Source organism: Phascolarctos cinereus, unplaced genomic scaffold (genome assembly GCF_003287225.1).
Source record: "Phascolarctos cinereus isolate Bilbo 61053 unplaced genomic scaffold, phaCin_HiC Scaffold_2;HRSCAF=192, whole genome shotgun sequence".
In the NCBI taxonomy this organism is placed as follows: Eukaryota; Metazoa; Chordata; class Mammalia; order Diprotodontia; family Phascolarctidae; genus Phascolarctos; species Phascolarctos cinereus.
Genome location: NW_027555625.1, coordinates 350,833,414 through 350,850,812, shown reverse-complemented (window position 1 = coordinate 350,850,812; position 17,399 = coordinate 350,833,414). Strand labels below are relative to the sequence as shown.

Sequence of the window (17,399 nt, the reverse complement as noted above, 5' to 3'; positions counted from 1 at the left end):
GGCCCAAGCTTGGTTGTTATACTTTACAGAACTCTTTCCATTTACATATTTGTAATTATTGTGAATATTATTTTATGGTTCTGCTTACTTCACTCTGTATTAGTTCATATAAGACTTCCAGTGCTTCCTTGAATTCTTCATATTAATCAATACTTAAAGCACAGTAACAGTCATGTGCCAGTTTGTTTAGCCCTTTCCTCATGAACGGGCAGCTACTTTGTTTCCAATGCTTTGCCACCACAAAAAACTATTCTGTAAATATTTTGGTGTGTATAGAGCCTTTCTTTTCGTCTTTGGCAGGCTATGCTTGGTGTATATGTTTAGCTGTGGTATTTCAGGGTGAAAGTATATGGACATTTTAGTCATTATTTTAGATCACAAATTGTTTTCCAATATGGTTGGAACAATTGATAGCTCCACTAATGATCCGTGTGCCTGTTTTCCCATAGCTCCTTCAACACTGTTTCCATCTTTGGTTATCTTTACCAGCTTGACTGGTGTAAGGTGATGTCTATCAGTGCTGTTATTAGTGGTTTGGAGAAATCTTTAATATGGTTGTTAATAGTTGGTGATTCTTTTGAGAACTGCCTATTCCCATCTCTTAACCTCTTTCCAAGTAGGTAGGTAGCCCTGGGCCTGGAGACAGTAAGACCCAAGTTCACATCCAGCCTCAGACACTTAACAGTTGTATAACTTTAGGCAAGTCAACAAATTTCTGTCTCAGTTTCCTTAACTGTAAAATGGGGGTAATAATAGTACCTACCTGCCAGGGTGGTTGTAAGGACTAAATAACATTTGAAAAGCACTTAGCACAGTTCCTGGAACACTGAAGGTATTTAATAAATGCTTTAATCTTTTTTTTTTGTTTCCTATTGTCCATCAAGGAATGATTGCTCATTTAGGTGGCATTCTGAGTTTATTATGGTATATAGTTATAAGATGTTGATCTAAACTTAATTTCTGCCAAGGTTTTGAATTTGTCTTAGCAGTTCTTGTCACATTGGAAGTTTTTCCCCCAAGTAATCTATGTTGGGCTTATTAAACACTAAGCTTTTTAGTTCAATTTTCTTATTTTTTCCTTATCTTGCGTGTTCTATTGATCTACTTTTCTATTTTTTAACCAGTACCATATTGTTTTGATGATTACTACTTTATAATAGAATTTGAAGTGAAGAGCAACTATCACTTTGAGATAGGGAATATTCTAGGTGAACACATGGAAAAGTGAGAAGGAAAGGTGAGATTGGAGAATAGCTAATATTCCATTTTGGTTGGAACACAACAGTATGTATATGAAAAGGAGCAGTATTAATAAGATTGGAAAAGTAGGTAGAAGTCAGTTTGTGGACACCCTCAGATAGTTTGTACTTTATCCTGTGGGTAAAAGAAAGAGCTCCATGCCCTTTGAGTGATTTCTGCAGCAGAGAGGATGGGTGGCCCTGATCTCTCACTCCCTCTAACCTGTTTCTGCTGTGGACAGTAATATACATCTCTGAGCCAGGCTTCGATTGGGAGGATGCATCTGTGGGCTGGGTTATGGAGAGGTCAGTTTGTGAGAAAGGTTTGAGTTGTATAACTAGGGGTGGTGGGGGGTTAGGGTACCAACTTATGGCTGATGAATAGAGTGAAGTTGACCTACAAGGAGATCTAATCCATTTACCCTAGCTATCGAATCAGCCAAGCTGACTGTATACAAAGTTAGTGGGAAGCTAGAGGAGATGATGATATAGTCTTTTAGCACTTAGATAAACCAAGTAGTAGAGTGATAAATAAATCAGCAGCTTTAATAGAAGTAAAGGTTGTAGACAGCTATCATTATTTTTTTAAAAAAATTTTGTTTATTAAAGTTTTTTTAATATCCCTAAGACACCACAGTAGTTTTCACAAAAAAAAAATCATTTTTTTGACCAGTTGAAGAATATGCTTTAGTATACCATGGCAATGGAATCAAGGGGAAAAAAAGAAGGCAAATAAAAAGCTTACTACCCTCCTCATCTCCCAACAAGTTTCAACTATGGCCATCACATGACTTAAGTAAGTACCTCTGTTACTTGGGTGAGTAGATATACTCACACCCACAATCTAACAGGAGAAACTCAAATCACATCCATGGTCTTAGTCATTTTTTCCATGATAAAGATCAGAAAAGGAAAGCACCACATATCGTCACTTTTGGCATCTACACAAGGCTAGTTAACATTGGCTCCTAGCAAATGTTTACTCACATTCAGTTTATTTGCAGCTGGGCACAGATGACAAAAACTTAGGGCCCAATTAGCCCCCTTTTCCAAATATAATTTGAAGGGTAAATGATTTAAAGAGAAGGCCCCTCCCCTCCACACTCTGCCAGAAAAATCTCAAGGCTTTGAGTAAACAGATATTATAACCTATTTTCAATCCCTAGCCTTCCCTACACATTCCCCAATTCTGTGTTTCCTTCAAACTACTAGGAAAACAACAACAACAACAACAACAACTGATGATCCCGGAGCAAGACTGAAGGTTTGACTTATCTAACAATGGAAGAAGTGCAGATTTGCAATATTTTATTTTTTTACATGGGCCTGGACAAGCCCAACCCTTTGAGCCCACCTGATCACCCAGTAGCTGTGCTGAGTGATTAGAGAAATTCTGCTAGCAAATTACTGCATGGATGGTGACATTCTATATAATAAAATCCATTTCCACCCTAACTACATTCAAGTTTTCCCAGCCCCCATCCTTTCTTTAGCCCTGGAGAAACAAGTCTGGTTAAGCATTCCTAAGGAACACAGGAAAACAAGACAAGCGAAATTGCCATCCCCCAGCAAATGAAGGAAGGAAGAAAAATAAACATCCAATTTTATTAGTGGCCTTTTTCAGAGAATCTCAAATTACTCCGTAAATTTAATATATCACCCCCATACCCGCTTCAAATACCCATTAATTCTAGTAGGTACTGAACTACTTATGAGAAGCCAAGTCATTATGATATTGAAAGCAACCTGGTCTTGATTTCTCTTAAGGACAGTGTCTATGTGCCTATTCAACAAATAAGGGGGGAATGGGTTCCATGTAATAAATACCAGGATGTTTAATACCCCAGGACACTTAGTGTTCTCATAAGCCCTTATAGGAAAGTCTCCTTCAGCGTCTTACTGAATACAGGCTTCACTAAAAGGCTGTGGTTTTAAGGACTGCGTGTCTCTCTTCACCTTCTTTTAATATTCTTGAGTCGCTGCTGCTGCTGCTGGGAGTTTGTCTGTATTTTATTCTATAAAAAAAAAAGGCAAATTAAATTTAGTAAGAAATGTGTAAAGCCAGCCTCTATCAGATATATCTATTCTAATCACAGCATTTAAAATATATATTAGAAAGTATTTTTAAAAGGGTAGAACTTCACCAAAAGAAAAGGAAAAACCATATCCTATTATGATTGTTCTTCCCATTGTTTGCAATGTACTAAAGCTCTTGTTTCTGTGGAGACACGTACAGAGACAGTGTTGGGCAGGATCAGACAGGAAGATATATTCTGGGAACACCTGCAGTATTCAACACACCAAAGGCTGAATTATTCCCCCACCTCCCCCACCCCCACATCCCTACCCTTCTCACACTTCCACTCAGAAAGCATTTCTAGGCTTCTTCACTGGCCGTCCCCCATGCCTAGAATACTCTCTATCATTATATTTAGCTTCTGGCATTCTTCAAATGCCAGATAAAATCGCATCTTCTACAGAAAACCTTTCCTGATCCCCCTTAATTCTAGTGTCTTCCCTCTGTTGTCTGTCTCCTGTTTAACGTGTGTGTGTGTGTGTGTGTGTGTGTGTGTGTGTTTCTGGACACATACACACACACAGAGTTTCTATATAGTTGTTTGCATGTTGTCTGCTTCATTGGACTCTGAGCAGTGACTGTGTTTTGACTTTTTGTTTGTATCCCCACTGCTCAGTACAGTGCCTTATAAGTAGGTGCTTAATAAATGTTTACTGACTGACAGCAAGATCACCGGGTCTGCTTTCCCCTGGTAAGCACTGAATGGAGAATTTGTCGGGCTTTTCTATTTTTACTTTGGGCTGCTCCAAGGAAATAAACTGTTCACCACATACAAATCCACAGGATGCCCTGAGTTCTGTGCTGTCTGAATGGAACAGTCAGGGAGTATGCCAGCTGTGAGGGTTAACTGAATCAAGAAGAAATGTAGGATCTTAAAAGAGAAGAATATCTTAGAGAAGAGGTTTCTTACCCTTTGACCGTCAGCATCTGATCAATGGTATCTGGGAGAGGGATCCCAAAGCTCTCTGGGAAGAACAAGGTAAGGATGGCTGTCAGCACAGTTAGGCTCCCCATGAGGATGTAGGGCAGGAACCGGTCATAGGCACCTAAGACACAAAAGATCTGGGTGATTACGATGGGGTTGACCTTCAATGCACCATGACCTGGGTACATTGTCATGTAGTCCTAATACTTACTGGGGTAGTCTTTCAATCCCCTCTCCTACCCATCTCCCCTCCCTTCTCCTCACCAGCCCTCACAATTTGCCTATCAGCCCAGCATTGCCCGAGCAGTGCACTGACTTACCAAAAGTAAAGGCCAGTGGGCTGAGGACAGTAGCCCCTTGGACTAACTGCAGCTAATCACGATGTCACTGAGGGACAGAACGCTTGGTGTTGTGTCTGCGTGTTTCCCAGTGTCATGCTTCCAAAGACAACTATTGCATCAACCCATAGTCAGAAATAACCCGACTAGACCAGCCCCACAGATAGGCCCCAGCCTGTCTATGTAATTTTATGCTCAATGAGGTGAGTTTCCACTTGTTGGAGCCACATAGCCTTTGCACAAAGCGGCAAATGCTCAAAGGCAGCATCCTGTAGGTCCGGACAGGGATCACAGCTAGGTAAATTTGGCGATTCCTGGCTGAGAAGTAGTATTTCTCTACTCCAGAGCAGACAACGGCCACAATAAGACCATCAAATTAAGAGAAGTAGCCAAATGGTAAAAGCATTGACCTTGAAGGCGGGAGAGAGGGGTCCTAATTCTGGCTTGGATGTTTATTAACTCTATGAATCTAATAAAACATGCATTTTCATATAGCCCTTTTATTCTCAGGATCTCAAATGAATACTTCTGTGGGAGAAATGCAGATGGAAGGAGCTAAGGCATAAATAATAAATAACCCCATATGAGCTTCTATAGCCCTTGGCTGTTTTCTCATTCGAAAAGTAAGTACCTCTTTATAGCAAGTGTCTCTGACAAAGGCCTCATTTCTCAAATATACAGAGAACTGAGTCAAATTTATAAGAATACAAGCCATTCCCCAATTGATAAACGGTCAAAAGATGAACAAGCAGTTTTCAAATGAAGAAATCAAAGCTACCGATAGGCATATGAAGAAGCACTCTAAATTACTTTTGATTAGAGAAATGCAAATTGAAACAATTCTGAGATACCACTTCACACCCATAAGATTGGTTAATATGACTAAAAAGGAAAATGATAAATGTTGGAGAAAATGTGCAAAAATTGGGACAGTGATGCACTGTTGTTGGAGTTGTGAATGGATCAGCCATTCTGGAGAGCAATTTGGAACTCTGCCCAAAGGGCAGCCAAACTGTGCATACCGTTTGATCCAGCAATACCACTACTAGGTCTGCATCCCAAAGAGGGAAAAGGACCTACATGTACAAAAATATTTGTATTAGCCCTTTTCCTGGTGGCAAAATATTGGAAATGGAGGGGATACCCATCAGTTGGGGAATGGCTGAACAAGCTGTGGTAAATGAATATAATGGAATACTATTGGGCAATAAGAAATGATGAACAGATAGATTTCAGAAAAACCTGGAAAGACCTATATGAACTGATGCAAAGTGAAATGAGCAGAACCAGGAAAACATTGTACACAGTTATCAGCAACACCGAGTGATGATCAACTATGAATGACTCAGCTCTTCTCAGCAACACAATGATCCAAGACAAGTACAAAGGACTCATGATGGAAAATGCTATCCACATCCAGATAAAGAACTGATGGACTCTGAATGCAGATCAAAGCATACTTTTTCACTTACTTTATTTTTTTTCATGGTTTTCTTCCTTTTGATCTGTTTCTTCTTTCACAACTGTGACTAATATGGAAATAAGTTTTACATGATAGCACATGTATAACCTATGTCAAATTGCCTACCACTTTAGGAAGAGGGGAGGAGAGGGAGGGATAAAAATTGTGAACTCAAAATCTTGTAAAAATGAATGCTAAAAATTGTCTTGACATGTAATTGGGGAAATATACTATTAAAAAAAAAGAAAGAAAGAAAAGTAAGTACCATCTTCACAATCAGCACACATCCCTTTTTACACTAACCCATGAGTTATGTTTTTTGATTACCCAGAGACACCATGTGGTAGAATCATAAATTGTCAGAGCTGGAAGGGTCCTTGGAGATCATATTTTACCTCTGAAGAGAATTTAAGTGCCCACCTCCAGTGGCCTTGTACTTTGCTTTCCATGGAGTTAACTTCCTAGAGAAACCAAGGACTATGCTTGTCAGCTAAAGCCAAACCAGTTTGTTCACATGCCATGTTAAACTCTACCATGTTAGCTTAAGAATGTGACTGGCATATCCCTTTTGTTCAGGCTGCACACTGTCCACAGCGACTCACCGAGGTAAACAAAGTAAGGAGACAAGATGCTGCCCAGTCGTGATGCCATGGAACTGGCTCCCACACCCATGTTCCTGACCACTGTGGCATAGAGCTCAGCTGTGTACACGTACACGATGGCAAAAGCACAGGTGATCCCAAACTTCCCGATCATCACCAAGCCATTCGACAAGGGGTATAAGTCTGGGGAGACAAAGCAGGGGCAGGAAGACCACGCTTCAGTGAGGTTTGGAGCAAGTGCCCTGCCTGCTGCATCACCCTGATCAATTCCTCCTTGCCTGAAGATTTTCCCCTCAAACAGTGAAGACCTCTCCATTTCTTTGTCAGTGTATATAACTTGCTGGTGTAAAAGGAGAGTTGTGCCCAAGGTCCTGATCCACCTGGAAACCCTGGTGCACATGGTGCACGTGCTGACCACCATCAGGTAGTGTCCCCAAGAAACTGAGAGCCTCAGCCTGTATATTGAAAGAATACTGCAGAGGTCCTTTCAAGAACCAAATTTTTGGCTCTATAACAACCTAATGGTTGTTATATTTAACTCTATGATAAGCTATATTCAATAGTTCTTGAGCCTGGTTTCCAAACATTCCCACTGTGAATTTGCTTCTAAAGAATGGAGACTGGGCCCTGTACTGCCCATTGGGATTTATTTTAGGGTGTTTTTAGCTGCCTGGGGAGGATGTCCCCCCAATGGGCGCTCTTTTCTTCATTTACCCCACCCTGTATTTCCCAAGGCAGATTTCTTCAGATCCATCCCATTGTTCCTGAGGATATTTCACTAGTCTCAGTCAGATAACCCAACAGTGACATGTCAATGCATCTCCTGAAGTTCTTTAAGGATGCCTACTCACATCAGCACTTGTATGTAGCTTACTACTTTCCCTGTTATAAGTGATCTGTTGGCAATTTTTGGTAGAGTCTGGTGACCCTGGAGCCTGTGAGCAGTTTAGTAATATTTCTATTTTGAGCTATTTCTGCTCGTCATGCCTTCTGTTACTTTGAGTGAACTGGGGCCAGAGTTTGGCCTGAATAAACGAATACCTCTTAGGTCCTGGATCAGGTCATGGCTCTGTCCCACAAATATGGGACTAGGAATGGCTACTCACTCAAGGGTACTTGGTGTCAGGTTTTGTCTTCAATTTCTATGTTGCTGTGCCTCCCTTAACACTGGGAAATGATACTGCAGTTCAACACAGGACAGGATGGGACTGTGATGATATGGGACATTTGTTCCTGCCTGTGGTATCAGTATGGTTATATGGATAGTAGGAAATAATTCCTACTTTGCAAGCTTTCCTTTCTCTCTACCAAGAAATATTTCTCACCCGAGAGTCAGATGTTGGCCACAATCAAGGCAGTGTCAATGTCTGTAAGAAAAAAGGGTTTTTTTTAACAGTGATTGGGCTCACTAAGCATAGGGCTCATGGTGGGGAAAATGAACCAGTAATAGCTCCCTTTCTCTTCTGGAGAGAAAACAATGCCAAAGTGTCCTAGAATATTCCTCCCCCACTCACCCTTCTCTGAGTCCTGGTTTAAAATACTACCCCAGTCTGATAGAGAACTGCATACCCATGGTCCTCAGCCAGTAATGTCAATTCCTTCTAGTTGATCCAATACTTGATTTTATTTCCTATACAATTGTGTGAGGGGAGTCATTCGTCTACAAGGGTGTGTAGAGAAAACAAAAAGCATGACCCACAAAGCCCTCACCTGGGGGCACTAGTTGTATGAAGAGAAGAACACTGCCCCCCAGGAAAAGGGAAGCTGACATGGAATACCGCCGGGGCAGGTGCTGTAAGAGCAGCCAAGCAATAACATACGCAGGGACCTCGATCACACCCGAGAGGAAGCAGTTCACGTAGTTATCCCCATGTAAGTTTGGAGTGTCAAGTGAAAGGCCAAAGTAGCCCACTGATATGGTCATCCTGTTAAGAAATGGTGATAGTTAAGGGAAAAACAAAGCTAGAAAGCCCATGCCTCCCCCACTGCACAGCATGATTTTCCATCTGTGGCCAGCCTCTGGTTCTCGTGGAAGGGAATCTTTTGTGATTTGATCATTGCAGGAAGCAGAAGTAGAGGATGGAGGCTTGCGCACATTGATCTATCGCCACTCTAGAAGAAAACTTCCTGAGTAAACTTGCTGAGGAGGAAGGTACAGACAAACTTTGGCTAGCTAGGAATAATTACCACGGCAAGCATTCAGCTTCATACCACCTTCAGATGATTTAGTACAGAAAATGAAGTACTGCCAATGCCCATAATTTCCAATGTGCTACATAACCCACCTCCCCCTCCCCACCCTGATTCACAAAAGCACTTTGCCATTCCTCTCAAAAACCACAAACTAGACACGTGGAGGAGGGGGCGGCCCTGGATCCCCTGCCCGCTAGAGAAAAGCACAAAAGGGACTTGTATAAGGGCAGATTTATGATGAATGTTAAACAGCTTAAGGGAGCAAAAACACCCTTGAGTAATTAAGTACTATGAATGAAGAAATATCAGATCCGATGAACAGGATGAAAATTGATGAGATTAATGTTAGGATCATGGGAGGTTAGAGATTCATCTACTCTAACCCTTTTTCTTCACAGCTGAGGAAACTGAGGTCTAGAGAGGTGAAGTGACTCAAGACACACAGTCATAGAACCAGGTCTGATGAAAGAGGAGAAAGGTACTGATAGATGCTACCCCCCTGCCCCACCCCAACTGCAGGCACAAAAACAAAACCCCAAATTGATGAGATTACAGACAAGTCAGCTCTCTCTGAGCAGGGCCTTTCCTTTTCTGAATTCTTACATCTTCTCTCCTTTACCCCCTACTCTCTGATCCAGTGACTGGTCTCCTTCTTGTGCAACACACAACACCCTCCATCTTTGTCCCCAGACTTGGAAGGCTCTCCCTTCTCATCTCTGTCTCCTGGCATCCCTGGCTTCCTTCAAGTCCCAAGAAAATCTCATCTTCTACGGGAAGCCTTTTCTGACCTCTCTTAATTTTTGTACCTTCCCTCTGTGGATGATTTCCTTTTTATCCTATATACAGCTCATTTCTTTACCTGTTGTCCTCCCCTCACCCCACTTCAGGCTGTGAGCTCCTTGAGAACACAGACCGTATTTTGACTTTCTTTGTATCCTGTGCACAGTGCCTGGTACACAGTAAGTGCTTAATAAATGTTCATTGACTGAAGATCGAATAAGAGAATCTGTGTTAAACACTCTTAAAACCTTGAAGAACTATATGAATGGCAGTTATTAGTAGCAGAATGATTCGCCTTCACTAGAATTAAGGCTTTCAAAAAAAATGGAGCAGCCACTTACACCGGCACTGTCCCCCTGCATCCCACCTTGAGACTATGTGTAAGTACATAGTCATTCTGACCGCAACTCCAACCCACGTTTAATATTTCTTCTGTGGCCCCTCCCAACCTCTAACCTTTCACACATTTCATTTCCTTGCAGAGATTACAGGTAACTCAGAAACTTGCCATTCAGGTGGGGAATCTTACTGGGAGGTTCCTTTTTTGATCTTGTTTTAATTAAATCCTGGCCTCTGAATACTGATATTCTGTATAGGAGTGCTGGGACACAGGATGACAGGAATACCCTCAGCCCCACTCCCACACATGCAGTCTCACTCACACCAAGTCTCAGGGGACCTGCTGGACTGCAGACCCCAAGGTTAACTGGATAGAAATATTATACCTTCATTGGCTCCAGATCACTCTTCCCATTCACAGGCTGAGGCCCGAACACAGGAGGTGTTTAGTTCATGGTAACAAGTGACCAGCATTTATGGTCTGAGAGCAAGACTGTGTGTCAGGGTGTGTCAGGTATGCTGTGAGGCTAACTGTGTCCTGGGCAGGACTTTTTGGGTTGTTTTGCATGTCAAAACCTCTACGCATCTACTTTTTCTTCTTTTTTTCTGGTTTTTCAGTTTTTTTTTTTGGCTGGGCAGTGGGGTTAAGTGACTTGCCCAAGGTCGCACGGCTAGTAAGTGTTATGTGTCTGAGGCTGGATTTGAACTCAGGTCCTCCTGAATCCAGAGCCAGTGCTCTATCTACTGTGCCACCTAGCTGCCCCCATGCATCTACTTTTTTTTTTTTTGCGCTAGGCAATGAGGTTAAGTGACTTGCCCAGGGTCACGCAGCTAGTATGTGTCTGAGGCTGGATTTGAACTCAGGTCCTCCTGAATCCAGGGCTGGTGCTCTATCCACTGCGCCACCTAGCTGCCCTGCATCTACCTTTAAAAAGTATTCTTCAACACCTAGAAATCTCAGTGAAAGAGAAGAATTGTAGGGAACCCCTGAGTGATTCATTATAGCCTGGAAGTTCCCAGTGTGGCTGGGATCCTTGTTGTTTCTTGTAGAGATACTGGCATTAAAGAAGCCTGTGCTTTTCCTTAGAAATGAATGACTCACAGACACCCTGAATCCCGAACGTGACATGCCTAGATTTCTTCTTAGAGTAGCTCCACAAAGCACATATGCTATGATTCAGTGTCTGTCTGCCCATCTCTCTCTCTGAGGCAGGATTTGTACCTGTCTTCTTGACTCCAATTCCAGTACTCCAGCCACTACACCTCTCCCTTAGAGGCAGGAGTCAGTCCGTCACTATGGTGACTTTTCCTACTTTGGGTATATAGGATTTGCTTGAAAGTGTTCAGTAGCATTTCCCCCTTCTTGCCTAAGGTACTGAAGATTATTTGGTTGTTAAAGTTCCTTGGTCTTGTCATTAGGAGTTTTGTTAATAACAATGAAGACCATGTGGTTGAGTACATTAGGATCTTTCTTCCCCTATCACCTAGCCACTTCTAAACATATTATCCTATATATAAGGAAGGGTATGTAATAAGGAGTAGCTAGGTGGCACAGTGGATAAAGTGCCAGGCCTGGATCCAGGATATGAGTTAAAATCTAGCCTCAGACTCTTACTAGCTGTGTGAATCCGGGCAAGTCACTTAACCCTGTTTGCCTCAGTTTCCTCATCTGTAAAATCAGCCGGAGAAGGAAATGGCAAACCATTCCCGTGTCTTTGCCAAGAAAACCCCAAATAGGGTCACAAAGAGTTAGACACAATTGAACAACAACAACAAATTTAATAAGGACCTGGATAAGGTTCATCCTTATCATTACTATTATTTAATAGTTTCTGTTAATAACCTGTGTCTATGGTCCTGTAAGTGATTTAGAATCGCTGACAGACCTCGTCCTCAGGAACTTGGTCTTAAACCCTCTGACTAGAATAGGCTTAAGGAGACAGTCTAATTCACTCCCTTGTCTCCAGACAGTACTTTCCTAGACAACCCAGAGAGAAGAGTCCATCCCGCCTCCATCTTCTAAAGTAGCCACTGTTTCCAGATATGTGATTACCAGCCACACCAACACGCAGGATATGGCACCTCCCTATCCACTATTTTCTGAAGGCAAGAAGGCCAGGAGAAAGGGATATTTTTTTTCTTTATGGGTCTTTATCCGTACTCCCATAACCCCTATCTATGTGGAGTTGAGGCAGAATCCTATTTTGGAATCCATAAACTGAGAGGAATTTGGCTCTGTGCCTGCCTCAGGATTTGGGGTAACCTGGGGCATCTTCTGGTCACTTCTCTTCACTGTGTTTGCTTCTTCAGTTCTGGTTCTTAGGGGGAATCATCTTTGCCTTTACTATTCTTGTCTCCCCCTATGAAGATTAAAGAGCTATGTGGAGAGAGGTGGAGTCAAGATGTTGGAGTGAATCCTGCATTTTTGCCAAGGTCTCCTAACACTCCTCCTCCATAACAACAACAACAACAAAAATGTTCCAAACCAAATTCTGGGCAAGAAAGCCAGTTAAAAGTCACAGTGAGTCATTTCTCAAGCCCAGGGCAGCTTAGGAAGTCAGAAGGAGAGGTCAGTGAACACTGGGGTGGGGGTTGGTCAGGAGCGTGGTACAGCAGAAGTGGCACCAGCGGTGATGGCAGCAACTGGCTGTGGCAGTGGCAGCAGTGGCGGGGAGCAGACCAGCACCTAGGGACCCTGAGGAAACTGAACGTTTACTCAGAAAGATATCCCGGGGACCCCTGCACCATCATTGGTAGCAGGAATGGCAGCTTTGTCATCTGTTTTCTATTTCTGGGTCACAATGGATCAGAGAGCAGGGACCAGGCTTTTCCTTGGATCATACCACACTGAAAGCACTGAAAACTTAAAGGCCCTCAGACCTAGTTGCAAAAGCATCAAAAGAACATGAAAGACAAAAGCTTAGGCCAGTCATTTCAGCTCCCCACCCCAAGGTGAACACAGGCCACCACGATATAAAATCCAAAGTCAAGAAGAAGGCTGGAAAAATGAGCAAAAAAAAAAAAAAAGAACCTGACCATAAAAAGCTACTCCAATTGACAGGGAAACTTGAGACTCAAACTCAGAAGAAGACAATGACCTGAAAACATTTATAGGCAAAGCCTCAAAGAAAAAAAAAAGCAGATTGGAACAAGCCCAACAAGAATTCCTAGAAAAAGCTAAAAAAAGAGATGTTAAAAAGAGCAAAAATGATTTTAAAAATCAGATAAGATGGTAGAGAAAAAAATGGGAAAAGGAATGGGAGATGCAAGAAAATTATGAAAAAAGAATCAACAGCTTGGTAAGAGGCACAAAAAATACTGAAGAAAATAACTATTTAAGAATTAAAACTGGCCAAATGGAAAAAGATACAAAAGCCCACTGAAGAAAATAACTACTTAAAAGTTAGAATTGGTGAAGTGGAAGCTAAGGAATCCATGAGACATCAAGAAACAATAAAACAAAGTTAAAAAACTGAAAAAAAATAGAAGAAATGTTAAATATATTCTAGGAAAAACAACTGACCTGGAAAATCGACTGAGAAGAGACAATTTAAGAATTATTGAATTACCTGAAAGCCATGATAATAAAAAGGAATCTAGACATCATATTTCAAGAAATTAGAAAGGAAAACTGCCTAGATATCTTAGAACCAGAGGGCAAAGGAGAAATTGAATAAATTCACAAATTACCTCCTGAAAGAAATCATAAAATGAAAACTCCCAGGAATATTATAGCCCAAATCCAGATCTCTCAGGTAAAGGAAAAAATACTGACAGCAGCTAGAAAAAAACTATTCAAATATTGTAGAGCCACAGTCAGGTTTATACAAGATTAAGCAGCTATCACTTTAAAGGAATAGAGGGGCTTGGAATGATACTCTCGAAGGTAAAGGAGTTAGGATTGCAACCAAGAATAATATATCCTCCAAAACTAACTATAAGAGAAAAAAATTGATATTTAATAAAATAGAGAACTTTCAAGCGTTCCTGACAAAAAGGCCAGAGCTGAATAGAAAATTTGACATTTAAACATAAGACTTGAGGAAAACATGAGTGAGAAATTATAAGAAACTGTTTATGTTTCTATATGGGAGGATGATACTTGGAACTCCTAAGAACTTTACCATCATTAGGGCACTTAGGAGTCTGCTTAGACAGAGGGCATGTGTGTGAGTCTATTATGTTGGGATGATCTCAAAAGAAGAATAGAAAGGTAAAAAAGAGGGATGCAATGGGAGAATATTGAAGAGAGAGGAAGAATGATGAAAATTATCTCATAAAAGAGGCATGCAAGGAAAAGTTTACAAAATGGAGAGGGAAATGGGGGAGGGGTGGGGGTAACATTTGAACTGTAGTCTCACCTGAACTGGTACAAGAGGGGAAGACTATAGATACACACACAACTGTGTACAGAATTCATCTTACCCAACAGTGAAGTAAGAAGGAAATGGAATAAGAAAAAGGTGAGGAATGATAAGAGGGAGGGAGGATTAAGGGAGGTAATAGTCAGAAGGAGGAGGGGAGAGGGTAAAAAAGAAAAAATAAATAGAAGAGAATAGGATGGAGGAAACTACACAGCAATCATAACTGTGAATGTGAATGGGATGAACTCACACATAAAACAGACAGCAGAATGGATTCAAAACCAGAATCTAACAATATATAGTTTACAAGAAATACACTTGAAACAGAAAGATACACACAGGGTTAAATTAAAAGGCTGGAGCAGAATTTACTACTTCATCTGAAGTAAAAAAGGCAGAGATAGCAGTCATGATCTCAGACGAAGCAAAAGCAAAATAGACCTAATTAAAAGAAATAATCAAGGAAACTACATTTTATTAAAAGGTACCTTAGACAATGAAGTAATATCAATACTGAATCATATATGCACCAACCAGCATCCACATTCTTGGTTGTATAGCTGTGTTTGACAGAAAAGTTTTACACAGTATTGCATCTTTAACAGGTCACATCTTCACCTGATTTTTTTTTTCCTTCAAATTTACATTACTGGTTCGATCCCCATCTGCTTTTTTGTTTCTAAGTAATCAGGATTTTAAAGTGGGATAACCCAGCCACCAGTGCTGTTCTGGTAGCACTGAGGAGCTCACACTTACTCACCACAGAATTATAGACATGACTGTGAGGATCCGGATATTCTGGGTTCGAAATAGGTCCAAAATGCTATGGGACTGCTCCTTGCGGGAATTCAGGTCTTGCAACTGTAGGAAAGACAGGGTAGTAAGGGAAGAGACTTCAGCCAGCAGACAAGCATGACTTCAAAGGACAGGGTGTCAAATTCTTTTCCTAACACAGGGCGTTTTTCCCCTTGAGGATTCCAGTCTTCTGAAGAGCTTCCTAGACCTTAGCAGTGGCAACACTGGAGGCAAGTTTCCTACCTGCAATTTTTATGAAGTTGCACCACAATGCTAAGATAGCCAACTACTTCTTAGCTTAGAGTTTAAGGCCATTCATAATCTGATGCCACCTTGACTTTCTAATTTATCTTGCATTACTCTCCTTCACATACTCTTTGTTGCAGTCAAACTGGGCTTGTTCATGATCCTCCATAAAATCCCTGAGTTTTTCCATCTTTGTGCCTTTGCTTAAGTACTATACCTGGAATGGCCACTTCCTTCACTTTCCTCTCTCCTCCCCACTCTCCTGACTTTACTGAATTCCTACCCATCCTTTAAAGCCCAACTTGAATGAGGCTTTCTCTGATTCCTTTAGTAATGGCCCCTCCCCTAGCCTTATCCACCATTTCATTTAAACTTGATGCTTTTATGTAGTATTTTTATTGTAGTTATTTGCTTTGCTTTATATTTTCTTGCCAAGCTATAATATAAGCTCTATGAAGGCAAGGGCTGTCTTACTTGAATGCTATCTTTCTCCTAGTGTTAGAACAGTGATTTGCCATAGGTTAGGTGGTACAGTGCTGAGCCTGAAATCATGATGACCTGAGTTCAAATTTGGCTTCAAACACTTATGGCTGTGTGACCCTGGGCAAGTCACTTAGTCCTGTTTGCATCAGTTTCCTCATCTGGAAAATGAGCTGGAGAAGGAAGTGGCAAACCACCCCACTATCTTTGCCAAGAAAACCCCAAATGGGGTCACGGAGAGGTTGACATGATTGAAACGACTTGACAAGAACACTTGAAAGTTTGCTGAACTGAGTCATTCCCTGTTGGGCATGGAGCCAGAGCAAGAACACAACCTGACAGCGCATTTCCTTGCCTGCTTGATGCACAGTGCGGGTTAAATAGAATCTTGACGTCCTCAGGCTATGAGCTCTGTAAGGGACATCTGAGGTCATCGTTTGACAGAGGAGGGCCAGAAGACATCTACATCAGCAACTGTAATCTTTGGGCAGGTCTCACCACTCCTCTGCGTCTGAGCTAAACAAGCCATTAAAAAAGGTAATTCTTATTTATTATTTTTTCTCTCAAAAGCTAGGATGATTTACTTTTTGCTCTGTGAAGTTTTCATTTACGATTTCTTGCAATATAGCTCTGAAAAAACAGGCTTTAAAAGAGCCCATTGCGTTTCATTTGGAGCGTCTTGTGGTTGCTCAGTCTTGTCCAACAGTTTGTGAACCCGTGGACCATAGACCTCTATCCTCTGCTGTCTCTGAAGTCTATCCAAGTTCATCTTTCTGGTTTCCATGATACTATCTATCTACCCATCTTATCCTCTACCATCCTCTTCTCCTTTTGCCTTCAATCTTTCCTAACATCAGGGTCTTTTCCAATGAATCCCATCTTCTTATTTTGTTGCCAAAGTATTCAAGCTTCAGCTTCAGTATCTGACCTTCCAATGAATAGCCTGAATTAATTTTTTTAAGTACTGACTGATTTGATTTCTTGCTGTCTAAGGGGCTCTAAAAAGTCTTTTCCAGCACCACACTTTGACAGCATTGATTCTGCAGTGTTCAGCTTTCCTTATAGTCCAATTCTCACAGTCATACATTGCTACTGGAAAAACCAGAGCTTTGACTATATAGACCTTTGTTGGTCAGGTGATATCTCTGCTTTTCAGTATGCTGTCCTGCTTTGCCATAGCTTTCCTTCCAAGGAGCAAGCATCTTTTAATTTCATGGTTCCAGTTGCAGTCTGTAGGGATCTCTTAGCCCAAGAACATAAAATTTGACACTGCTTCCATTTCTTCTCGCTCTACTTGCCAGGAAGTGATGGGAGCAGCTGCCAAGATCTTAGTTAATTGGGTTTTTTTATGTTAAACTTTAAGCCATCTTTTACGCTGTCTTCTTTCTTATACCCTGTCTTCTTTCTTATACCCTCGTCTTTAAACCCAAATCACTCTGGCTTTCATTGAATGGCCAGTAATAGCCTCCAGCCCAAGCCTTTAGGTTTTGATGGCTTAGAATGAGTGTAAATAACAATTGTTTTCTATTCTAGCCAGAAACTTTGAGAGTCTTCCCTAAC

At 41.4% G+C, this 17,399-nt stretch overlaps 1 protein-coding gene across 2 annotated transcripts in view; it reads right to left on the bottom strand.

Annotated features, from left to right (window-relative positions):
- Window positions 1–1,815: 1,815 nt before the first annotated feature.
- Window positions 1,816–17,399, bottom strand: part of LOC110211701 (organic cation/carnitine transporter 2-like) — a 58,369-nt gene continuing 42,785 nt past the window's right edge. Inside the window, exons 6-10 of one of the 2 annotated variants that reach the window (XM_020991139.2) lie at window positions 15,079–15,179; window positions 8,353–8,567; window positions 6,643–6,825; window positions 4,226–4,361; window positions 1,816–3,253 (exon numbers count right to left, since the gene is read on the bottom strand). In XM_020991139.2, the coding sequence (XP_020846798.1) occupies window positions 3,154–3,253; window positions 4,226–4,361; window positions 6,643–6,825; window positions 8,353–8,567; window positions 15,079–15,179 (735 nt within the window). In that variant the 3' untranslated portion in view covers window positions 1,816–3,153. The other variant, XM_078150370.1, reaches the window with a different exon arrangement.